General features: G+C 39.7%; 3 protein-coding genes and 1 pseudogene across 3 annotated transcripts; 1 reads left to right on the forward strand and 3 right to left on the reverse strand.

The window, feature by feature from the left end:
* Window positions 1-1794: 1794 nt before the first annotated feature.
* LOC135680495 (GTP cyclohydrolase 1-like) lies at window positions 1795-8422 on the reverse strand (annotated as a pseudogene).
* A 561-nt stretch (window positions 8423-8983) lies between these two features.
* On the reverse strand, window positions 8984-12104 carry LOC135680496 (cytochrome b561 and DOMON domain-containing protein At4g12980-like). Its single transcript, XM_065194450.1, has 3 exons — window positions 11310-12104; window positions 9684-9938; window positions 8984-9448 (listed from the first exon to the last, which is right to left on the reverse strand). The coding sequence occupies exons 1-3, from the start codon at window positions 11961-11963 to the stop codon at window positions 9140-9142; spliced, it is 1218 nt and encodes a 405-aa protein (XP_065050522.1). The 5' UTR covers window positions 11964-12104; the 3' UTR covers window positions 8984-9139.
* A 913-nt stretch (window positions 12105-13017) lies between these two features.
* Window positions 13018-16881, reverse strand: LOC135680497 (small ribosomal subunit protein uS7-like). The gene is made up of 4 exons (XM_065194451.1): window positions 16723-16881; window positions 15124-15395; window positions 13467-13670; window positions 13018-13388 (listed from the first exon to the last, which is right to left on the reverse strand). Exons 1-4 carry the CDS (start codon window positions 16777-16779, stop codon window positions 13334-13336), a joined length of 588 nt encoding a protein of 195 aa, XP_065050523.1. The 5' UTR covers window positions 16780-16881; the 3' UTR covers window positions 13018-13333.
* Window positions 16882-23684: 6803 nt separating this feature from the next.
* LOC103994137 (uncharacterized) lies at window positions 23685-24987 on the forward strand. Its single transcript, XM_018829960.2, has 4 exons — window positions 23685-24106; window positions 24184-24375; window positions 24454-24588; window positions 24717-24987. Exons 1-4 carry the CDS (start codon window positions 24101-24103, stop codon window positions 24777-24779), a joined length of 396 nt encoding a protein of 131 aa, XP_018685505.2. The 5' UTR covers window positions 23685-24100; the 3' UTR covers window positions 24780-24987.
* The last annotated feature ends 629 nt before the right edge of the window (window positions 24988-25616 follow it).

A 25616-nucleotide genomic window follows, 5' to 3' on the forward strand; every position in this document is an offset into this window, starting at 1 on the left:
TTTACCTCCAAAAACATTCATAAGTGTTTTAGGTGTCAGATAAATTACTTGGTGAAGAAGAAGACTAGATTCAAAATCCACCGTAAGTCTGACTTAGTCTTTGCCATATAAAGAGCACACCGTAGATATAGAATAACCCGTCAAATGGTTTTTCTGATAGTGGCATTGGAAATCCACCTTTGACAATCTTTGATAGCTGAAATAATTCAGAATATAGAGTGCAGAGGTGAATCATGCTTGGCTTCCTGCTGATGTGAAAAATCATTGCAAATGCCTCAATCCAATTCATTAGAATTCTTGAATCTAGCAATTATTATTATTATTATAGAGACAAGAGGAAGTTGATAGATATATATATGGATTTACGTGCAACAGGAAAAGACTAACATATGGCAACACATTTCTTAGGTTAACTAAGGTGGAAGATGCATCATCAGCAGTTCATTCCTTTTCAGGTTTTCGCCCACTTCGTTCCCGGTGTGGTGGTGTATGTCTCCACGATGGGATTCTCCCAAGTCATTGGCCATTCCCAGACGCCAACAAACGTTGTTAGAAGAAAACCGGCAGCATTAAGTGCAGTTCGTTCATTCATCGGGGTGTCCTCTCGATTCGTTGGCACAGCCGCGGTGGTCAGCGGTGGCGTCCTGCCAAATTCCGGTGGCTTGTCAACACGAAGGGTGCAACGTTGCCGAATCCACTCGTCTCAATTCTTCCGATTTGACCAAATCCCCTTTTTAATGTGGTGTTGGTGGTTATTGACATAATAATCCCCTTTACAGAGCGAATGTACAGAAGCCAGAAAGTTGCAAGTACTACTTTTTCTCACTGGTTTGACTTGGATGTGGATTTCTTACATGTCAAACATGAACTATTTGAGATCGGGTACATAAATTTTGATAGTCCTTTTGATTTAAATTAAAAATATTTAAACTTTTATTTATAATTTATAATAAAAAAATTTTTAGATTTTTTTCACTTTTATTTATATTTAAACTTGAGATCGGGTGTATCTTTGTTTTTATCCTAGATATGCAAAACACAAGATTTAGGACCATTATTAGTCCTAAATCTAGGAAAAAAACAATAATCTTATGAATATTACCATTCCCAAAAAAAATCTAAATTTGCCAGCTCACAGCTAACCCAAATCTAATAATAGGACAAGGCATCTATCTTGACACACCAGAATCTATTTCTCTCAGGGTTGTCGGGCACCTAACTCTCGGACCACTTGCCATGCCACAATCGACACCGACTCCTTCCACTATATCGATCCACCTTAACGAATTAATTAGAGAGGAAACGAGTGTTGCGGACCATCGAATTGACTGAACAACCTGCTGCCTCTTCTCTCTCCCATATGCTTCTTCATCTGATGATGGATCCACAAAAAGTTTCAGTACTGATGGAATAAGACACCTCAACCCACAAGAACAGATTTATAGAGTATAGTTTCGAAACCAAAGTTTATTCCCTACCCCATGATAAACTTTTCATTTGATTATTAATGACAGCTGAACTTTACAATCCCAATAGGCAATTTCTTCCTTTTTTTTCATTGTTTTAGCTAAGATAATCTTTCGATTTGATCTGATATTTCAATCCATTTTTTCAAACATATGAAGCCTCAAAATCATATAAATTTTAAGCACTGGTGTTCTCTCTTTTTTCCGCATATTCTTACTTTGTTGTTTAAACAAAAAAAAAAAGTTCACTTTTATATATGATTTGTTTGTAGTCAAATCTTAAGGTGCCACTAATGCCAAATTACCATCCATTATCACACACTGGAGCTTAAGATCACAGAACAGATAAACTACTATGAACACCCAAGTTTGTAGAAGAAAGGAAAGCAGTGTGAATCAAAGCAAAAGCAAGAAGGAAGAATCAAAACAAGTCGAATAGCCTCAGGTGATGCCACTCTACTGTGAGTTGGCATGGGACACACCACTAGATTCTCGGACACAGGAGGAGACTTAAAAATGTCTCTTTGTGACATCAGTGCTTTGTCGGTAGAGATTGCAGAGCCTTGGACCTCAAATCCGCCACTCGAGAAGTCCACAAACATACAAATGCAAGCCTCAGATAAGTCGTCAGAGTTGGACTATGGCAGTATGAGAGTTGACAGAGGAGGAAGCTGAGGCTTTTGTACCTTACTGCACATGTTGTCCAGGAAAAGGTGAACTGTAGCTGCTGATTAAAGAAATCAGTACTGCACATGCCCCAAACTCTCGATTTGAGGAGGAATTGGACAAAACGAAGACAACCAAAAGCTCCTGTTCTTCCCAAGGCTTTCCTCCCAGTAGTTGCTTGCTAAATTAATCCTCCACATGTTCAGATCTTTCCTTCTGGATTTCCTGTAAAAGGAGCTTATAATTTTGTAGTGGAACATGAACAGAAGTTTCTGTTAAGAACCCAACAATGAAAAGAGTCACAAATGGGATTAGGATGTTGGCCACTTGAGCATGGAGAATAGTCACAGTCATCTGTGTCTTTTGATGGAGTCATAGGCTCCACTTCTGTGGTTGGTGTGGTAAAAGGTGATCCAGATTGGGTTGTGCAACCTCTATGGCAAGCATTTTGGGTTCCTTCTATGATTCTAAACAAGAAGAATCTAAGAATGAGGTAGACTGTTTTTTAGTAATTTTAGATGAAGCAAGATTTTCTCTCAAGATCTCTTTACCCAGGTAGGTATTTACACCATCAAATTTTGCACAACTGTCTGTTCTTCTTGAGAACAAGAGCTGCAAGTACTCAAACCTAAACCTCATCAAGTAGAGGATGATACCACTAGGTTAAGTCTCTGTGGGCTAATATTGTTGCCATTGTGTTATCTTTAATGTTACAAGTAGATAAAGTTTCTCCTTGAATCATATATAAGCTTCCTCCTTGGAAACTCTATTCTAAATTATGTGCCAAATATTTGTTTACAGATTTGGCACATAATTTAGAATACTTACTTCAGAGCTCTACTCTACTGATGCATGCTGAATTATGTGCCAAATATTTGTTTACAGATTTGGCAAGTACTGACCTAGTGGATACCACATGCAGCAGAAAGCTTTATGCTTCAGTAGGACATACTAACATGGGTCATTTGACACATACATCTGGGGAAGGAAATTTACTTGCTTATGTGATCATCTTGTCAGGTTGATTATTGTGCTTCCTGCTTGTTTGGAGCAAGGAACTTCACTTTAATCTCCAAGACAATTTCATATCCTCAACCATAATCCTCACACAACCTGTGATATATCATGTATCATGCTATTTCATGTCCACCTCCTAATGGCTCCACAGCACCCACATCCTTCACTACTACAAACTTCAACTCTTATCTACCTGAAATGTGCATTTATCATCAGTAACCCCAATAATTTAAGGTCATCAAGATGTACCAGCCACCAACCCTCATAACAGCTATTTGGGTTGGTCCTCATGAGGCTGCTCTAATTCAGGCACTTGAAAAGTGTATGCAATCATCAGATAAAAGCATTCTAGCTGAAATCTGTAGATTAATGCCACTCAACACAACATCGAGTAGAACAAAAAATAGCACCAATTTGGTAAGTAATATCATTCTCTTCCAGTAAAATGACCAAAGGAAAATAGTTGTTTGTTCTCATCACTTCCAGTGAGTAATGATATAAGAGGAAAGCAACCTTAAAACTTAAATGTAATAACTGCACTTGTTCTCATCATCTCAACAACAACAAAAAGATAATACTTGAAAAGCATGAAAAGAAAAAGACTTACGCACACACTTCTGACAGCATAGAATGACACTCTGTTATCTGATGGAAGGCCCTATCACAAGTGTAGATTTCTGCAGAAATTTCAGTATTGTTTCAGAGCTTTGATTGTGTCAGCAATGTGTCTATCAAGTAACTGACATCAACTAAATTATTGTGTAATGATGAATATAACCATTGACAAGGTGCAGATTTCAGATGCAGTGTGAAGTATTAGCATATCCCCAGTCTAACAGAACAGGAGTTCAGAAGAGTCGTCTCAAGCCCTATCAATCCATATTTGAAGCCAAAAACAGAGAACTGAGTATGGGAAGAGATATTTATCCCCAAATAAGCTGACATATTCACATGCGGTACAAATTTAAGATGCACAATTCATCTTCAACACTCCATCTCTCAGCCAATACGGAGGAGAGGTCCATAATCTGATTAAATGGGCCAATATTTGCAATAAACAGCACAAAATCAATGAACCAGACTTGTCAATTTAGGCAATGTTTATATCTATCAATGAGTTCCAAAAAGATAAATAGCCAAAATAAATATTAAAGATCTACAGTGAAAATTTCAGTGAAACAGAGGTAATGCGCAAGGACTCATGAACATTGACAACCTGTAAAGAATGTATTTGCCATTTTATTAGCAGAACACGATACTGATATTCTAATGCTGCAAGTGGGATTCAAATGAAAGGGAAGCTTCAGCTTGCCAAGGTTAAGTTCTATAACATATTCAAATCTTTTGAATCAAAAAATTCTGAGATCACAGACTAAATAAGGTAGCTTGAAGATCTATCTCACAGATAAATGCCAAGGCACAAGAAACGAATATCATCCCAAGGAGAACTAAAACATTTGGGGATTCCCAATGCAGCAGCATGGAACACTAAGCATGTTCAACACTGCCAGAGACATAATTCATAGTAGAAGATAGCATTCCTTAATTGGGAAAAGGACATATCATTGTAAACAAACTATAGCAGTCAAATTAGCCAAAAAGATCGAGAAAGTCAAGAAATATAATATTTTGTTTTGTTCAAAAGACAGTTCTAAGAGCGGATAAGCATAACATGTTAAAAGGAAGAAAGATAAAAGAAAAAGAGAGCATCAATTGCAATAACCACCAAATCACTGAGAATCCATAAAACTCCAACTAGAAAATCCATCTTTGAACAATGAATAAACTAACATTTTGATCCCAAAGGATGGATCCTACAATAAGACTAATGAAAATACAAGAAAGAAAAGCCACATTTACGAAACAAGATTGAATAACATGTATTTCTCTTGAGACACAAAAAATGAACAATATATTAATTAAACATAATGGTTAGCCATGTCTTATACAACTATTTCCCTCCATAAACAATACCATTGGATGGATGCTTTAGATACCAGATTAATACAAGTGAAAATCAATTTTCTTTAAGATTATTCTTCAATATTATGCTAGAGATGATGTAAAACAAAGTCATTTTCTCGAATTTGATGTTGAAGGGCCCCTAAAGCCACAAGGCTAGTGAATTTTTGAAAATTTAACAGAAAAATGATGGTAGCACCAAAAGCATACGCTTACTTGGCAATTGGATTCTATTTCCATTCATGAATCATTCTTGACATTCTTCTTCAGCATGAACAGGAAAAATGTATCATCAAATCTAAAAATTTTCAGATGTAATCAAACAAGATCACACCTCAGAAGGAGTGCTATCTGCAATTGTCTGCAAAAATAAATTCTTGACTCTTGGATCAGTAGAAAATTGACCCAAAACAGAAATTCTAGCTGTGTTGCTTCTTACTTTCTCAATCCCTCTTGATATCATGCAGATATGGTGGGCTTCCACAACAACCATTACTCCACTATTGAAGATAGAATATACTGCTTCTGCTATCTGCCTGGTTAATCTCTCTTGCACTTGAAGCTTGCAAGCAAAGGAACGAACAATTGACTGCAAAACAGATTGCTCGATACATTTACCTTCTTGTTTATTCAAGTAGACTACGTGAACAACACCACGGAAAGGTAGGAGATGGTGCTCGCACTGCGAACAGAAAGGGATGTTCAACACAGATTGGATCTCATTCAGGCAGGTAACATTTCCATCCATCACACCACAGGGACTCATTTTACTATGATCATTCAGTCTTAACTCCAAGTTAGCACTCTTAAAATTCATAAGCCATTGCACATAACGATATGGGGTGCCCACGAGTTCTTCCCATAATGGATCATCACCAAGAGAATGGAGAATGGAAGCTACCGCAGCCACCATGGCAGCATGTGTAACTCCAGTCTTGGAAGAAGTCTTACCATTTTGGGTGCTCCTTGGGCAATGCCCACTGCACAAAGATATCTCCAGAGACCTTGATGGACACCAAGAAGAAACAGGAGAGAGGTTTGCATCTCCTCTGGTAATGTGCACACCTTTTAACTTCAGAAGTGCCAAGAAGTCATCCTACAAAGAGATTCTCTCTTCCGTAAGAACTCCAGAACTTGAAAAAACTAAAACTTGTTCCCAGCCTTGCATATCTAATTTGGATGGGTATGTAAAGGTGGAACTGCAACTGTGGGCTTAGGGAAATTGAATGTGCCAACATCGAAGAGCAACAGCAACACCAGCCGGCTTAATGCTGTTGTGCAGTGCTGAACAAACTTCATTTTCCAGCCTTTGTGGGTCTTGAAGCCTCCTTGCATATACATCTGCAACTCGGGACATCTTTCTTAGGCCCACAACTCGCTTTCCAGATGGCACATAACCAACATGGCACTGGATACTGAATGGAAGCAGCAAGATTCACAGTACGAGAATAGATTGATGTCATGAACAACAACTAGTCCACCAGCTCTTCCTGCGTGACCTTTCCAGGCTCCAACCCAGCTTCTGGAAACAAGGCACCTCGTACAATGTTGTTTACTTTCTGTTTGTAACCTAACACAAAACGAAATGGACTACATAAAGACTTCAGAGAATTCAAAATTTCGATAAGATCAATGATTAATCCTTTCTTAAAATGTCATGTAGTAATTGTGAGCAACATATGTAGCAAAGCATGATGCAACTGACAGGAGATATATGCTTTAAACATCAAATTCTTAATGCACAGAAATCCTCCAGCCAAGGAAGCATGCAGTAACTAATAAACATCTGCTAACTATCAAGTAAAAAGAATTGGCAAAATTAAAGAAAATAAATTAATATCATTCTCATGTTTCCTGTGGTATTCAAGGGTAAGGAAGCTTTGGCTAGCCAAAGTTACGATCTCTAACAGATACAAATCCTTTGAATTAAATAAATTCATGAGGATCACAAAGACTAACAATACAAGATCTATGTCACAGATAAATAGCAAACAACTGACAAGCAGTGCATTCTTGAAACATAGATAATTGACATGGAAAAACACCAACCAAACATTTTTCTGCAGAAGTAAATTAGTATCCAAAATTATCAAACATTCTGAAAAGGGTAGCACAATCTCATGAAACACGATAAGAATGTTTAATATTGGCAAGTGGCATAAATCGCCATAGAGCATTCCCTATTTGGTAAAAAGGATGAATCACTATCACAAACTCCAACACTCAAGTAAGCAAAAAAGATGACCCGGTAATGAGAATAACACTACATGGGAAAGAAGATTAGATTCAAAATCTACACAAGATAACTGCTAAGAGCTCAAGGGTACAAGCACCCTAGACCACAAATTTTTTTTTTTTTTTTTGTATACATAAAATGAATGCTAAAAGCTCAAGTGTATAAGCCCAGAAGATTTTTTTTTTTTTTTTGTGTAAATACAGAATTTATAGCTAACAAACAAAACAATTGTGAACCATTTTATTTGTACTCAAATTGAGGAATCTATTGCGGATCACTTTCTTTCTGTCCCAGTAAACAGAGCACCAAGAATTAATAAGCAGATGAACAAACTAAAATTGAACATAAAGGGAACGGCTTGGCAATAACTAGCAACCCCCGAGAGCGCCACCACAGATTCAAAGCTAAAGGTTCCATCTTTTATAACAAAGAAAGAAAAAGGTCCTCTTTTTTCCTTCAAGACACGATACCAATAGTAAACATGCAGATCACGAAAACAAAGAAAAAGGAAAGGCGAGATTTCTATAACCACTCAATCGCCAGGGATCCACGAAGGGGAAGGTAAAAAATCCATCTTTGCACAACGAACAAACTGAAAAGTCACGCTCCGATCCCAGAATGACCGAGCGACACCGACCAACCAATAGATCTAAGCAAAGGAAAACAACGGATCTGTAAATAGAAAGCGAGCACAAACCCGTGGTTCCTTCACGGAACGCCTTGGCCACGCGATGGGGCGTCCTCGGGAGGCCCTCCCGCTCGGGGTCTTCCCCAAGGCTCTGCAGCAAGACCCGCACAGCGTCCTCCATCCCCGACTCGCACCCCATCTCTGCCGCCGCGGCCACCTCCAATCCGGCCCCGTTCTCGAGCTCGTCCTCGAGGCAGCCAGCGTCAACAGACCCCATTCCGCCGAGCCGACGAGTGAGACCGACCTCTAGATAATGAACGACGCATGATGGCGAGGAGGAGAACCACCAAAAGGCCTTGCTACTCGAGGTGTGTGGATCGACGCCGCCTTCTCTTACAACGCGATCGATTAATCTACGGGCAGAACAGAGCGCATCCTTCCTATTACCAAACCTAACTATCTATCGTCTCTAAATTTAAATAAATTAAAAATATTAAAAAATAATTAGAAATTTTTTGGATTCATGGAAATAATAAAGGACAATAATTAATTAATTATTTTTTTTTGCTCTTCTTATGTGAAAGGATATATATATAATATGACAAAGAATTTTGATTTTTTATGAACGTAGACAAGATTGCGATAATGAGATTTTCATATTTGATTCCAAAGTATTTATTTTCCCAACAAATTATTGAATTGAATAAACAATATAATAATACAATAATGTAAGAATTTTGTTGAGTTACTCGTAAGTTTCGATCGATAGTACATAGAGTGGTCCAACGGATTCACTCGTTGGATCCTTTCCTATATTAGTTTTAACTAAAAACTAAATTATATATATATATATATATATATATATATATATATATATATATATATATATATATGATCAACTCAGAAGTGGTCTTAGGGACAAAGATTTGAAACTGGAAACACTACCACAAGAAAAAACATTTGATATAATATTCTAAATCCATCGATTAAATATACGGACAAAAGCCCTGAAAATTTGCACCATTATTTTAATTTATCGCTATCAAACCTGTAAACAAAATATAGTACAATAAGGATACTCACCCTTCCCACCCAAACAAAAAGAGAAGAAGCTAAAATTTTGAAGTAAGCGACACAAGGGTGAACAGTAGATCGATGGATCGATCAGACAGACAATGGACGTTGCACACCATTAGAGTTGGATCCATCAGAAGGTTTTGTAGGGTTCTCGGACTTCCTCTTGAGAACTATAAGCCAGGTAACAACCTCCAAGAACAAGGCAACACCACCAAGAATGCAAATTGCAATGATGTAACCCACTGTCCATTTATGATCAATACTCAAGATCTTGAGGCCCTTGAACACATTGACAATGCCCAAGACAATGACAGTGTATCCTACCAAGTAATGGTAGATGTTCCAATAGAATCTGTACTTGTTATCCTTACTCGGCCTCATAAATAGTGCAAAAACCTATTAAGCAAAAGAATTAAGCCATAAGAAAAATCAAACCATCAAAGATTTTAAAAATTCAACAGAAAGAATCTCAGTAAAAAGTACTTAAGTTCTTGAGAAACTAAACCTATTTCACCACTGTCTGCCTGCTAGGTTGGGCATATGGGAAAATGCATTGTGTGTGTGATACATATATAAGAGCATATGTGCCAGTTTTTGTTGACACATCAAAAGAAGAGATGTTTGTTCTTACCTGTAAGGTTGCAAGAGAGAAAAGGGCTATGCCAATGTTCCGGTGGGTGGTATACTGGATACCCTTAGATTTGCTTCCGAGATTGAGGCCAGTAGCCCAGCCACCAACTCCAACACCATAGCCGATAATCTGGCACGATACATGGAGATAAAACCATGCAGGGTCTGCAGACTTGAATGTTTTCAGATATCTAGCAAAGATCGCACCAATCGGAAGCAGGATCCCCCAACTCACAGAGTTCAAAACTCCATGCACCTATATAGCAGGCAATTACTGAACATTCAGATGTGTTTGTAATCATTGTAATAATTAGGAAATAGAAGCATCAGTACCTAAGCGGAGTTCAATTTAGCTACTAGTAAATCACAATTGGGTTCCAACTACAGACATTCTTGGTTTGTCTATCACATTCAATTTGATATCTTCAAATACCGTAGATTGGTTTACCAAACCTCAATTATCTTTTTTGTATTGTTGCATTGTAATTAGTCCATCCGCCAAGTCGTTTTCCTAATTGTGGCAGTTCTAGCATGCAAAACCTCTGCTAATGACAAGAATATATTTCCATTTTAATCAGAAATATACAGATAATCATTCCCAGACCATACTGGGATGGGATTATCGCGAATGCCAAACTTGAAAGGCACGATATCAGCAGTTAGAGCATGCTAAAACTTGGTAAACGACAACAATATATTTCCATTTCAATCAGTAATGTTGAGAGAACCATTCCCATTCCATATCAAAATGTGATTGTCTGGCATGATGCACACTTTAAATGTGCCACATGCTTGAAAGAAATCAACCCATATATGTACTGATGGAGACATACAGAACATCTATTTAGAGAGCAGAGTTGAAGGATGGCGACTGGTAACAAGAGTTATAATAACATATAAGGAACAGAAAAGATTTACCCATTAGAACCTTATTTACATGAAAGACATATTCCTGAATGAATTATGGTGATAAGAAATGAAAATTTCTCCTATTCAAACTATAAAAAGTGACAAAAAAAAGAAGATTGCAGATACAGCACAGAATTACACAAGAAAAAAATGTACAAAAATAAAACAAAATAGTAAATTCTCGAAGTTGATTACAGAAGACCACAGTCAAAGAGTGGAGAAATGGAGTTAAACAGTGTGTACACGAAATGAATCTCTATTAAGAGTTCTGGTAATAGAAGATGGAAAAACAGCATTGTGCAAACATAAACAAGCGAGAGCTAAAATTTGAGGAAGAACAACTGACAGGGGAAAAAAAAGGAAAAAACACTCTTACAAGTAGACAACACTACATCATGTATCGTAAAACAGAGCCCATGTAAACAATCAAACCACCAGAAAATCTCACAAAAAGGACGCGAGCATATTATTTTCCATATCATAAGTTCGAAAATTAAAATTTTGAAGAAATAATAGAAATTAGATTCATATTCCCAATAGAGTTTGTAAAATTTTCTACCAAAAATCTCCTCTTAAAAAGTTCATTTCAATATTCTACCTAAAATATTGACTTCAAGTCGACCAAAAGGAATAACTTTAATATACGTCAATTGTCTCCCTGCCAAAAGAGAAGATCTTTTAGGGAAATAGTAAGAGGGTTCGCAAAAATTTTACTCACGTTCCTTTTTCTGGTAGTGGAACCCCCGGACAGGGAGACCGCTCCCTGAACGAGATCCACCGTTCCTTTGGACTGCAGGTTGTCCTGCAGGAAGTCGTGCTTTTGGGGAACCCCATTCGCCACCGCCGACCCCACTTGCCACACCTGCTTCACAACCCTCGTCCCTGCCGCCAGCTTCATCTTCCCGTAGAGCCGCGTGACTCCGCCGGAGGACTCGGCCGCCAGATCCCACGTCTTGAAGTCGATCGGCCCCTTCGCGATGGGCCCGTACCCGGTGATGTTGTACGTCTGCACCCCCATCGCTCCGTCCGGCTGGTGGAACGCGATGAGGGCCTGGGACCCACTCATGCCGTCGCCGGTGGGGTTGATCGCCCACGCGACCCACCCCTCCGGCTTCGCGGGCGGCGCGACGAACGCGAGGGAGAGGGTGGCCGAGGCGTTGTCGTAGGACCAGTGGAGCGAGGAGGAAAGGCGGGGGAGGTCGCTACAGGCGGCATAGACGCGGTTCGAGGAGAAGGCCACGGAGGAGCACGCACCGGCAGCGCCTGCGTATCCTACGGCGGAAAGGAGAAGGAGTAGAGATAAGCGAAACCCTAAAGCGGCCATTGGTCCAAGCAAAGCCCTACTTATCATCCTCCTCATCATCATCATCATCTTCTTCTTCTTCCTCGTGTCTCTCTTTGAAACGGTGGAAATGGGATTAATAATGAAGTGAGGGGATAGAAGCAAATAGAGGAAAAGCTTCAAACAGAGGCCTAATTATACTGTGGATTGCCAACGGTGGTGGTAGGCGGGGGAAGGAAAGCTTAAAGCTCGCTTTATAGCGAACTCACAAGCGGGAGGCGGAAGGGTGGAAGGCAACAGTGTGTATGTTGTTCTCGCGGGAACGTTGGAGTAGAGGAGTTACGAACGCGTGGGAAACATTTATTTGCTGCTAATGTGGGGGCCAGAGGGATTTCTTGTGCCTGTTCTGCTGCTCCCCGTGGAAACGGAGGGACGCACTCTTGGCTGCATTCTTTGCGTCCAAAACGAAAAGGAAAAGACACCGAAAGCCGATCACACAGACGAACACCCGCGACGGGGCCCACGGTGAAAAGAAGGAAGAAAAGCAACACCCGGGTGCGTGCACGTCACGCTTGGACGGGCGCGATGGAATCGTAGGTGGGGAAAGTGTAGTCTTGAGTAAATATGAAATAGATGGGACAATTGTGGTGGAAAGTGGGGAAAAGTTCTACTCACACCTGCCACGCGGGGCCCGGAGGAGAGACGCATAAGAGCGACCCACTAACCATTGAGGTGGGTCCCGGTTATTCTTCAGGTACGAGGGTCGGAATGGGTAGGTTCCCGGTCAGTAAAAACTGGAAGACGACGGAGGACAAAGGCGGAGGGTGTACGACGGTTTGGTTTGACCTTGAGAATGACCTCCGTCTTCCGAAGTCAACTAACCATCCTCACCCACTTACGTCAGCGTGGCGTCGGCATGACGACGATAACCCGGCATTGCAAGTTTGTAACGCCTGTGTTACATAGAACGATGAAATAAATGATAATAACAGCTGCAGTATAAGGGGAACTCAGATGAAGAGACGCGATGCCTCGTTCAGTGATGCATGAATCCATCCAATAAGGTTAAATAGACTCGGAATACCTTAATATATAGATTCCTAACTCGGCTGGAACATTAAGAAAGCATTGCAAACATAAGAAATAATCAACGGTTAAAATATGATTACTCTTCAAATCGAATTTACGAGAAACATTTCAAGCCATTATGTAGACTGCAAACATGCAACTGTTACTTGTTTTTAAATGATCTATCAACTAAATTAGTCAGCAGCAAACAACAGAATTTTCAGCTCCGCAATACATAACAAAAATGAAATAGTTGCCGAATACCATAAGTCAATCCTGCAACAACCTCCTTGTTTAGCTAAAGGAAATCTTCATGTGGATTGAGAATACAGAAAATAGGAGACGAACGAAGCGATGCGAAGCTACAAGGATGATGGCATAGCATACTGAGATCAACGATTCGCCTTGGCAACTCGTTCGATCTCATCCTTTTTCTTGATAGCATAGCTGTCCGAAACATGCCATTATAGTCAGTTGATGTGATAACAGTGCATTGGAAAGATGAGAAGCTCTTGAAAGTCTTACCTGTTGGAAGAACCCTTTGCCGCATTAATTAATTCATCAGCGAGGCACTCTGCAATCGTCTTAATGTTTCTAAAAGCACTTTCGCGGGCACCAGTGGTGAGGAGGTAGATTGCCTGGTTGACTCGCCTCAATGGTGAGATATCAACAGCTTGTCGTCGAACGACACCAGCAGACCCAATTCGAGTTGCATCTTCCCTTGGACCACTGATATGAAAATAACAGCATAAGAAATATGCCCATCTCCAAGAATTAGCACATTCAACCATAGGAGCAAAGCACCAGAAAAATACAGCAGTTAATATCTAGATAGAAATTCATAACCAGAAAGCAACAATTAAAAAAGAACAATTATGACATCATATGCATCAGAGAACCTCTAGTGTGCTATGGTCAACAAATTGATTGTGGCATCAAAAACTAGCACTGCAGAGTCCTGGGCAGGCTCTAAATTGAATCAGTATAAATCTGCCAAGTGAATTTTGACCTTACAAAGTCAAACCAACTTCAACAGAAAATAACTACAGTTTATTAACTTGAAAACAAAATTTCCAACTTGGTGAAACACTCCCATTCTCAAACTGTGCCAGTGCGGCATGCGACAATCAGCACAGGAGGCTTCCAAGTAAAGATATCTATGCAAAGTTCAGTTCTCTTCTTGTACTCCCATGTGGATGGATCACAGTACTGTACCAGCAACCACAAGTCGCTAGACAGACATATACCCTGCTTGCTTGAGAATTCTTTGAAGTGAAAAAAGGATGGTTTTGATCTCCCTGCAATTGGGTCAGCAAAAATGTAAACTTTGCTGAGATGACGATTACCATTTTCCAAATTGTTACCACTAAAGTTTCTTCAATCCTCGATGTCCACTTGTAGCACATTCAACTAGTACCAAAGCTACTTCTCAGCTGTAAAAAAAATAAAAAAATCTAGTTGTGCCAAAATTTTAAGGGCGAACTAGGAATTCTGTCTGATGAAATAGATATAACAAAACTTTTCTCCTTTCGCTAAAAGAAACTAACGATTATATGGCAACCAAATATTAACTATCTAATGTCCTTTTCAGTAAGACATCATGCTCATGTTTTGCAAGGAGAGATATCTAGGCTCTATTTAATCTCCAAGGAACATAAAGAAGCAAACAAGCACACAACAATAGGAGAAAAAAAAGGTAAAAAAATATTTGGTTGGCGTAAGGAAATAACAAAAGCCAGGGCGAGAGAAACCCTGTATATACAATTCCGTTCTAGCATTTTCATTTTCAGTGCCAAGTGGCAGAAATGAATTTCCTACCATGAACTTGTTCTCTCATTTCCTAGAGTTCCAAATAACTAGGTATTCCATGAAATAATTGGAATGGAACAACGGATTGAAATTTGAGAGAACTTCATTATTTTCCAGAGAGTGGACGAATAAATAAAAACTAGAACACATCCCTGATATGCATGAGGACACAAGCTACTAAAATTACAGCTTGTACTTCTGTTTTGTTTCTTTATTTTGCTACCTTTTGTTGGTCTCAAACATGTATATTGTGCATCCTTCTCAACAGTAGTTAAGAAATAGCAATTAAAGACTTGTGCAGAATGATGTAAGTTTCCTCACTTGTAAAAGATGCTCATATGTATCAATGAGATTTAAAAATTAGCTGAATTACCTGTTAATGATTGCATCCACAATTACTTGAATTGGGTTTGCATCAGTAAGCAAATGAATGATCTCCATTGTATGTTTAATAATGCGAACAGCCATTAGCTTCTTCCCATTGTTACGACCATGCATCATCAACGAATTGGTAAGTCTTTCAATAATTGGGCATTGAGCCTTACGGAACCTCTTAGCCGAGTATCTTCCTGCAGTATGTGGAAGATAGGTAGCATGTTTTGGAGGAGTCACTGCAATGTAATCTGCAAGTGAAATGTCACTGACCTGCATTTTGTGGAGAATGGGATTAATCTCATTACCGATAGCAGATGTACTAGGAGAACAAATTGAGATTGGCGTTAACTTAAAGCAACAAACGGTGAATGATGATTACTAGTCTTAACAGGCAATACACAATGGGACAATGATAACAGCTTTTCAGATATTGAAAATCTAACAAATATCATTGCTTGGTTAAAGCATAATGCATTAATAGGGCCATGGGACTACATCATCACTTTTCATTTTGGGTGTACACAAACATTTCAAGAGCAAGAGGGCAAGTCTTAGTGCATGGTAGAGGTGAACAAGACTGCATCATTCCCTTACATTTTGGATGTACATAAACATTTCAAGAACATGACGACAAGAGTGCCACAACAAGATTGCTCATTTCTGATCTAGGTGACTAGGGTTCAAGCCATCAAAATAGCCATTTTGCTTGCAAAAATAAGGCTAAATGCATTGCTCATTCAATGAGCCGCCCATTTTTTTATCAACATTCCAAAAACATGCTGAAAATTCCAAACCCCTTGGAACACCAATTAAAAATATATCAGGAAGTAAATATGAAGCAACAGCATTCAAATACACAACATTACATGCAGATACCATGGAACCAACTCCAGACTATTTGTGCCAAAACTAATAGACCCAAGCTAATAACCCCAGAGCTGTATAATAGCGTTCTCACACTTTGAGCCCCTTCCCAGAAAGATTAAAAACGACATCTATGGTCAAAATCCACGAACCTGCAATCGACATTTACTCCTAGAAATGCTTCCAACTAAAGAAGGATCAAAGATTGTCCCTTTCATCAATGTCATCGTATACCCGTCCACAATCTTACCAATCCTTTCAATTATCTGATAAACAAGAATACTGACAAATTTCTTCTTAAATCTTCATTGTAAATCGCATTTTGGATTAGTTCACCGCCTTGAACTTTAAAATGTTGTATGGTTGAACTTTCTTCACACTCCTTGTGTTGAAACCAAAGAAGAAAGAGCTTGTTTCCTACAGAGCCTCTTGCGGAGGAAGCTTGCCAGAAAACAAGAACCACCAAGATACAACCATTTTAACAGGCAATAAGAAAAAAGAATCAAAAGTTTTGTGCGGTAATAGAAAACAAAACGAAGAAGTCTACGAGCTTCCTCATCGCAAGTACTTCAAACGGATTACGGACACGATGTCGTAATTCAATTCGATCTTGCACCGAAGCTGTTAATCGCATCATCTAAGAGTAGGACAACAACCGGGCGCGGCGCGACGAGAAGTAAACAGAGTAATATGAGCCACGCAAAAAGGGTCGCTTAGTAGGAAAAGACGGAACCTCGACGTCGTCGAAAGACCAGCGGTTGAAGAGTTTAACATCCTGCTGGATCTCCATTAGAGAGACGAGCGCAGCTACCCGTTTTCAAGCCCACGAACGAGAGCGAGGAGAACGAGCGCAAGCGATCGAGCGGCGGCGAGAAACCTACTGGAGAGGGAGGGAGAAGGGGTTTGCGTGCTTATGCTAACGACCTGACGAAGATCCAAACAAACGGACGGCTACGATGGATCCACGATGCTCACGGGCAATGCCAAATATAAAAGGAGATTAATATTTACCATCTCTTTTTGTTATTTAGCACCCAAATTTTGAATATTTCTAAATTATTTTTTTGTATTAATAGATGTATATTGTTTTATTTTATAATTTAATTTTAATAAAATCTTTTTATTCTTTTTCTATAACCTCATTTCTTCTTCTCCTCCTAAATCTTAATCACCATAGGTAAATGAAAAAAAGACAAATGATGAAATGGGATGAATATGTGCGATGAGAATTGGATTATAATAAGATCATGATAGTGTGCCTAATTCACTTATAAACATATATTGCTAAATATTCGTATATTTGAGAATATAGTGCAAGTGCTTATTTGAGAATAAATTTACTAAATGATCCGTTTATGGAATGTTGGATGATTAATGATACCTCATCGTTTGATAGTGATTAGTCGTATATATGGTCCATACACTTTAGATATTAAAGATTTTTTATTTGAGTACTTTATTCTTTGATATCAGACTTATATGTATGAAAGTTTCAAATTTAGCACAATTGGTCGGAAGTGATATTCAATCTTATGAATACAATTAAGTATCAATAGAGGATTATCTATTCTCGGTATCATAAGAGAAATATCTTGTGTGTTCTCACTTAGGCAAATCTCTAGCCAGGGTTAATCGGATCATGATGAATCCAATAAGCATGAGATTCAGAGTAAGAGAGAAAGAGTTTTACGAAAGAATATGATTAAAGTAAGTCTCGTATAGATTTCATATAGGCCTCATAATACCATACCCGGTATACGATCTCTGGGATATTAGATGGATGAAAGACTTTAAATACACGGTAACTGAGGGCAAATAAGTCTAATAGATTAGATCCTCCTATACTGTCTAGGGACTATGGTGTAGTGCTATACTATGATTGTAGTCGTAGTTGATGAGTTAAGTGAATTATTATGAGGATAATAATTTACTGAGTCAGAAAGAGTTCTGACTAGTGCAACTCACAACTAGCTCGGTATCAGGCTTAGAGGGTCACACATAAATGGTGGATGATGTGACGAATAGATGATTAGATATACGATATCCAATAAACCCCTGTTTTATTAAATCTATTGGGTGAAATCCAATAAAAGCTTATAATATATATATTTAGATAGAGATCTAATTTCCATTAAGCTAAGGATAATTAGATGGAGATCTAGTATCTAATATGTCATGATAAGTAGTTGAAGATCCAATACCTAATATAGCAAGATTCATTATGATTAAGTTGAGAGAGCTTTCAATAAATAAGAGAGAGACCAAAGGGTCATGAGCTAAACTCCTTTGGTCACCTACCTCTTATCTTCTCATCCTGTTTCTTCCCTTACCATTAGCCCCTATTTGGGTTGTAAGGACAATAAAAGGGGCTGACCCTTTCTTATTTTGTTGTTACATGATGGTATAAAAGTGAGAAAAGAACGTACTACGAGATGAGATCCGTCATCATTTCATCCATGTGTGGAGTATAGCTAAAGAAGAGATTGTGAGATCTCCTTCGTCACCATTTGTAATATTAAGATATCTCGATCTCTCTTACGTTAGATTGTCTCGTGTATCTTATATAATTTTTTATTTTATGTAAGCACTACACATGTAGTGCTTTATGTAAAACAATTTCTAAATAGAAGTAAATCTCAACAGTAATTAAAATCTCAACAGTAATTAAAATGGTCAATTAGCAGCAGTACTTGTCAGTCACAGAAAAAGATTGGCAGTTTTTCTGAGTTTGTAAAATAAGATTGTATATTTTCTGAATCATGAACATGTGAGTCTAATGACAAAGAAGAATATATAGAATGTTCAATTGGTAGAAGTATTTAGGAGAAGCTAATTAGGCAGGCTTTTTTTTTTTGCTAAATAGAAGTAAATCTCTATTGAGATATATTGCATAAATGATAAATCTCAAATTTGAATTGACGTGTAAGCGTGATGTGCGTTAATGAAAATTCTTTTTAATGTCACAGCAAGTTTTGGCAGGCTTTTTCAGATGATAAGAGCACTGAATCCTTTGAGAGACTAACAACAAAGAAGAGTTATTTTTCTGCTGCATGAAAGTGCCTTCAGGCCCTGTTAATTGTATACATTGTTCGATTAGCAGAAGGATATACGTCTGCTTTCTCACCGCCCCCTCGAAGACATCTGGCCGAGGACACGACGAGCACGATGAGGCGCCGAGGGCGACGACGACGGCGACGACGAGGTCCGTCGGGACCCATCATAGCCCATGCATGCGCAGGCCTGACGTAGAACATCCATCCGTGCCATGGATTATCTGTATCGTTGCACCCGAAGACACAGGAGGGTGGCCATGTGATGGTGATGATGATGATTCCCCCATCAAGAGGACCACTTCATGCATGCATGATGTCTCGCCGTAAGTGAGCGTACGTATCTCAGTACAGACAAGCACGCATGATGTCTCCGCTTGGAATGTTTGCCACCTATCTATCAGTACATGCCCTTTCATTTTTCTATGTATGATATCACTGATATGACTCCAAAGATTCGCTCAACTGGTGGCCTATCACCCAAGTGTTGCTGTGATTCAGAAATGTATCCCTTCCACGAAGATGATGAAAGTTGAAGTTGCCACTCTTCAAACCCTAACAGGGAGGATGAACACCAGTTCAAACCCTAATTCCCGAGGACAAAGAAAAGGGAGCAGCAGTGGATGGCTATATATATGCGTGTATGCAAAACCATCATCCCCTCAAGTTCAAACCACCGCTGAAGGATTCAGTGCTTCCTTGTGGCAAGGATTTTTGAGTGGTGGCGGGACATGAAGCTTTTGACCAGCCAAGCCCAGAGAAAGGACCAGATTTTTATTGCTCGGTCTCAAACGATTAAATGTTTCAGGGGGAGGGGGGGGAGCGTCATGCATTTCAGTGCGTACATGATTGCAGGAGAGATGATAAAAGCTTGTACGTTGACATCTCCATGAATTTACTGTTTTTGCAGCACTGTCTTCCATCAGAACAACATATTAAATCTTGTCCACTTTCTCCAGAGACAGATATTAAATCTAAATCTGACTTAAGTATGCTCAACACAAATGCACGTTGATGCAGTAAACAGTTTTTATGTATTTTTGCAGATTATAGAAGTCAGGGAAGATTAATATCTGACGAAAGTACTGTAGCTTTTATTCCTATCTATCTTGCAATTAAGGAAGATTAGCTTCTCGGCTTGTCTGCAGCTGAGACATCTACTTGGGGATACTGCTTTACCAGTGTATTAATGGATGCTCGGCCTGCTTGCTCTCCAAAAGCTTAGACGTGGGTTCCACTACATTTATTGGTCCCAAAACCTAGTACAGTTTCTTATAGTAGTTATCTACGTTTCCCTTCGGAAAACAAAAGAACCACAACAGTTTTATGTCGATGGTATTTGTTGGCTGGTTGTGCGACTCTCAAATGTCATGCATTTTAATTACCAGGGAACAGTATGATGATACATGATAAAATGACTGCAGTATTCTTTTCTATATAGCACATGACTCTCTACAAGTTCTTCAAGAAGTTTTGTCTTATAAATAAGGTAAAAGAAAAATGTTCATTTATTGTAGTATCACAAAATACCACAGCATTCTTTTGGTGTCAACTGCAACATTAACACTCTTAGATTAGGATTCTGCAGCTCTATCTTTGTTCATGGTGCAAGCACAAGAGTTCTAAGCTACCAAACTGCAGATATCAACCACAGCATTAAAAATATCTAAGCAATAGAAGTACTAAACTACTGTAATAAGTCCCTGCTTGATAGAAAAGAATTTAATGCTTTCACAGTTCCTATCATTTTTTCCTTTTTTTTTCTCTCTCATTATGTACAATTACTCCTTTTCCATTTATTTTAGCACCATATAATAATGTTAAGATAATCTCCTGGCAATTTCTCCATCTTCACAATATATATTACAGCATTCTTTTGGATTTGAAGCAGGAATATTGTTTGTGCAGAAAAGATAGGTTTCGAAGAACTGCTTTACCTTGAAATGAAAAAGTACGTAGAGCAAAAGCAAGTATTACCGTGAGATCAAAGTGAAGATGAACAAGAAACTCATGATCATGTAACGTAGGGTTACTCAAATACATGGAGGAACAAAAGCCAATATGGTCTCACTGAGCTCCACGACGCAAAGCTGTTCAAGGTTTGGTTGGGTCACCCGTGGCACACGCATCGGTAACGGTAGGCGCTGTTCATGGGGTCGCCGGCGTCCACCGGAACTTGCTCGGCTCTGCACTTGAGTCGACAACCTTTGCACTCGTTGTAGGTGCACGTCGGAGCTGTGGATCCTATCATCAGCCTCCTTGTACTCCGATCCCTCCATCTCCATGACCCTTCTGTGGTTGCCATCTCCTAAAATATGCACAATCGTGATACATGAATGTTGGTACCAACAATACAAGCTACATTTAGGTTTACAGTCCTACCGGTGATCTGCTTCCATGCTTTGGTGGAAGGAAACTTGCGTGAGCTACTTGTCCTGCAAAGCCTGCAATAGAACTTCTGAATCAAATGTCGTTGCAGCAAATCTTTGGAGAAAGAGAAGGAAAAGGAGTGGTCGTCAAAGAACTTGGAACCTGGTCGGCAAAGAGCACAAATGAAGACCATGGAGAAGAAGAAGAAGAAGAGGAAGAAGAGAAAGGTGTTATCGGAGGGGTTCTTTGAGGCCATATCTACTTCAAGATGCAGCAGAGAGGAAAGGAAAGATGGTGGAGTACAGTGGAAAAGAACAAGCAATCGCAACATATAAGGATGTGATAGTGGTGTAACTGTGACGCACTGCGATAGACTTCACGTCCCGTTGCAGCTCCATGCAACCAAAGCATGGAAGGGTCCCCCACCACAGACGGAGTGCTCTCATCAATTACTGTCGAGCAACCGGCTGATGGATCAGCACGCTTAGTCCGATCTCCAGTGCGCAGAGTCGCTCTCATAGCTGCTCGAACTGGATGGTCGGCGTCAGATCGGGTGCAGACTTTATTTCTAGAATCGATCCAAGATAAAGCAAGAAGTTTCTCTTCCTCCCTCGTTGCTGCTTCTTCGTCGAGTTTCTGGATACAAGCCCAGGTCGGAAGGAGATTTCTCGATTCGACTCTTCCAAAACTCAAGTCAATGTTAGGTGGAGTTAGAAGGAGTTGAGATATTCAAAGTTCGACCCTTACGTTAGTCAGGAGGTTAGCTTTTATATATGCTAACGAAGATCGATAGTACATGTTCTATTAATAGTCGCTGACTCCTCATACGGTCGACTCGTACCTTCCATGCATGCATCGATCGACCTGTACGGATCGATTCCACACGGCATCGTTTCGAACTTTTCGAAATAGTTTTATACTACATGGTACCATCTTGTACGACCTTTGATAGTGTGAGAATAGATGATCATTCCATCCGAGTCTGAGATGTCACGTCAACGTAATGCACCTGATAATTGAACTTTCCATGAATGGAAAGAATTAATTACCACGGGTGATACAAGAATATACCCTGTCAATTACCAAACTGCCCATCGGTAATTAATTTCCCATGTTTGTCTCCAGCTAGCTAAATATGTTACTTGTTCTCTCTTTGTTTTCTCTTACATGATAATTGAACTTTCCATGAATGTTCCATGCATTTATATTGACTTCATCTTCTTGCTTCGGACATGATCTACAACTCAACTGTTGCTTCGATCAAAATATCATCCAAAGGAGTTTTGATCTTCTATCTTCCAAAAATAAAGAAAAAAAAGACAAACTTTGATCTTGTTTTCATACAGTATATATTATTCTTGCATCGGATGCTGTCCACTCAAGTCACAGGCGCATCAACGTGAGCACATGTTTCAGATGGTGGTTGTCAGCAAAGGCAGGATGATCCTGTCTGGATTCGCCTCGGATCTCCAGTACATGAGTGAATTAATACTTGTTTTTAAGACTTCTACAAGACCAGGATTCAAGAGGAAATGTGCTGATGCCAAGACAGAGGAGGAGTCTGCAGCTCTATGCTAAGTTGAGCTGAAGTTTGGCAGGAAGCAAATTTATTACACTGCTGTCTAATGCCTTAATTCCCTTGATTGTTAAAGTCTCGTCATTAAATACAGTGCAACCACAAGAGCTCTAAGCTGTGAGACTGCAGGAATAAACTCCAACGTCAAGAATATCTATCTAAGGAATAGGCAGTGGATCATTACAGAGGCATTAAAGCATGTAAACTCTCATAAAGCAGGAGAGATTAAGTGTGTGTTTCATGGCTTCTGAAGCTTCATCGGACAAAGTACAAATTGTTTGCTGCTGCTGCAAGGCGAAGGGTGACGTGGTTAGTCAAACTGTGGGCACAGTTGACTGTGTCGACCAATCTGCGAACACGAGGAATCCAAACAGCATGAGCTACATGGACCAAGTACAGCTTCATCTGCTTCGATGCATGGCTTGGTCGACTCGGCCTCATGCTCGCCGGTGTCCTCCTCCTGCGTGATGGCAGGCGAGTTGAAGATGCTCTGCGCCCCTTCATGGCCGGTTCTTCGCAGTGATAGTACTCGACGTACGCAGGGCTGGACGCGTCCCCCGGTCTTATTATGTCTCGTGTCTTTTTGTGCTCAGCTTCGAAGCAGTCTCTCTCTCTCTCTCTCTCCGTCTCTTCTCCATCTACGTATAGAGATGGCCAGTCAAATCTGGGTCTCCCTGCACTGTAGTCACGCCAACGGTGGAGATAAACCCACCAAGACTGTGGACGGTTGTGATGAAAACACATCGACATGAATCGTTTATTCTCGTGAACAAGTGCGCGAGACCACCAAAAGCCTCCATCTCCTCCCACTACTCTTCGTCTTCCATCCTCTGCTTGGACCACGATCGCTGTCCGTCACCTTTCTCGAGTCTCCAAACCTGGGCAGCAGCAGCAGCAGCAGCGGCAGCAACATGCGATGGTAGCTCCCGTTCCCTCGCATACATCATGAGATATCAGCTGCAAAGCTACAACTTTATCAGCATCAGAGCGCACTACATACGCTCTGCAGCCCCTCCCTCTTCCTAAGCTGTGCATGCACTCTGTCTTTTCCTATCTAATCATTTGCAGCGACGATCCCTGCCTCAGCTCCTGCCTCTCTCCTGCTCTCGAAGGAAATGGAGGTAAGCAAAACGACTTGAAGCGGCTTCATCCCTAGTTCGTGCAGTGTGATGGTTTGATGTGTCTGCTGCATGCGTAGGATGTGATGACAAGGTACCAGGTCCCGGCATTTGGTCACTGGAACTTCAGCTTCTACGACGAGATCTCCATCTCTCAGTACTTTGAATCGGCGAGGGAGGCTGGTCTGGTAAGACCTCGTCTCTTTGGGGGAGATGGTGAGGATCTCTTTCGGGTGTTGTCACCATACAAGAAAGATCAGCAGACCGCAAAGGTTGGATCTTGACATTGATTCATTGCTGGGTCGGGTGGTTTTCCTTTGTTCTTAGTGTGTTCGTTCATTGGCCTAAAGGGGAAGAAGGGAGGAGAGAGAAGAGGAGGGGAGAAGATGAAGTCCTGTGGGAAGCAGGAGCTTAGGAAGCCCAAGGCTGTTGACGAGGACCTTTACAAGATACCTCCAGAGACGTTTGATCAAATGCCAAAGAAGGCAAGTCCAAGTTTTCAGCTACAGTCTATTGACTCTGCCAGGAATTTTTGGATTTAATGATATGCTTGGAAACCAATTTTTTTCCCCTAATTTCTATAATTATTTTTCTTCTCTTTATTCTTTTGCAGAAAAAATTGTTTTCCAATTTTTGTGCATGGTGTCTCTGCCTCAATTGCATTGCCTATTGCTAGGGAAGAATGGAGCAGCTTTACAAAGAACTGGTGTTTCTATAATCTCCTTTTATTCTGTTTTTCTCTTCTTTTTTTGCCTTATGTAATGGGTGTTGAGTGCTCTGCTATTAGGAATGTGATCTGAAACTCTTTATGTTTTTGAGGGATTATGTAGCTTTGTTCACAGGAATTATTTGGCTTCTTCTATTGACTTTTATTTATCATCTAACATTTCTTTTTTTTAGTTTAGCACAGAAATTGTGCTAAAGAACTAAAGAACTAAGGGATCATCAACTTTAGGAGTTGGTAGACATCAATAACATTTCACTGAAGTAAAGCTTACTTTGGTATATGAGTTTAATCTCCTTGTTAGTGTATGAAGATTCTGGTGTTCATCCATAAAACATTGTCAAGTTTTCAACTCTGTTCATTTGATGAACCTTTATTAAATGTTAATGTTAGCAAGCTAAGCTTTTTTTCTGTCTTCAATTTCATACATATGTGAGAATAACATTCTTTTTTCTGACAGAATTTGTGACTGTCCATTGTTTCAGAAGAATGTAATGCATCAACCTGATGATAATTTTGTATCATAGAGAATAAGAACATGTCCAACAGCACCAGAAAGAAAGAGAAAAAAAAGCAGGCTAATGAAGCACACAAGTGGGTCACTTTCCAAGAGACACTTGTGGATTCTAGATTTAAGTATCTCACATGATCCAACTTTAGATTTTTCATCATGGCTATATATGCATTAATGACTCTCACATAGTTACTGCTGTGCCACACGACTTAGGCAAATTATTAAGTTCATGATATGTTCAAATATATTATTTATTGTTGCCTAATAAACCTTAT

Source organism: Musa acuminata, chromosome BXJ1-8 (genome assembly GCF_036884655.1).
Source record: "Musa acuminata AAA Group cultivar baxijiao chromosome BXJ1-8, Cavendish_Baxijiao_AAA, whole genome shotgun sequence".
NCBI classification, from domain to species: Eukaryota; Viridiplantae; Streptophyta; class Magnoliopsida; order Zingiberales; family Musaceae; genus Musa; species Musa acuminata.

What these genes read in the sequence shown, in the direction of transcription:
- LOC135680496 (XM_065194450.1), bottom strand. Translation starts at nt 11,963, where the DNA reads ATGATGATGATGATGAGGAGGATGATAAGTAGGGCTTTGCTTGGACCA. An exon ending in CCACTACCAGAAAAAGGAAC is followed by an intron (nt 9,939 to 11,309) that starts GTGAGTAAAATT and finishes CCTGCTATATAG; the next exon opens with GTGCATGGAGTTTTGAACTC. An exon ending in TCTCTCTTGCAACCTTACAG is followed by an intron (nt 9,449 to 9,683) that starts GTAAGAACAAAC and finishes TTTGCTTAATAG; the next exon opens with GTTTTTGCACTATTTATGAG.
- LOC135680497 (XM_065194451.1), bottom strand. Translation starts at nt 16,779, where the DNA reads ATGGAGATCCAGCAGGATGTTAAACTCTTCAACCGCTGGTCTTTCGAC. An exon ending in GTGGATGCAATCATTAACAG is followed by an intron (nt 13,671 to 15,123) that starts GTAATTCAGCTA and finishes TTTTCATATCAG; the next exon opens with TGGTCCAAGGGAAGATGCAA. An exon ending in GCAAAGGGTTCTTCCAACAG is followed by an intron (nt 13,389 to 13,466) that starts GTAAGACTTTCA and finishes TGTTTCGGACAG; the next exon opens with CTATGCTATCAAGAAAAAGG.
- LOC103994137 (XM_018829960.2), top strand. An exon ending in AAGATCAGCAGACCGCAAAG is followed by an intron (nt 24,376 to 24,453) that starts GTTGGATCTTGA and finishes ATTGGCCTAAAG; the next exon opens with GGGAAGAAGGGAGGAGAGAG. An exon ending in TTGATCAAATGCCAAAGAAG is followed by an intron (nt 24,589 to 24,716) that starts GCAAGTCCAAGT and finishes ATTCTTTTGCAG; the next exon opens with AAAAAATTGTTTTCCAATTT.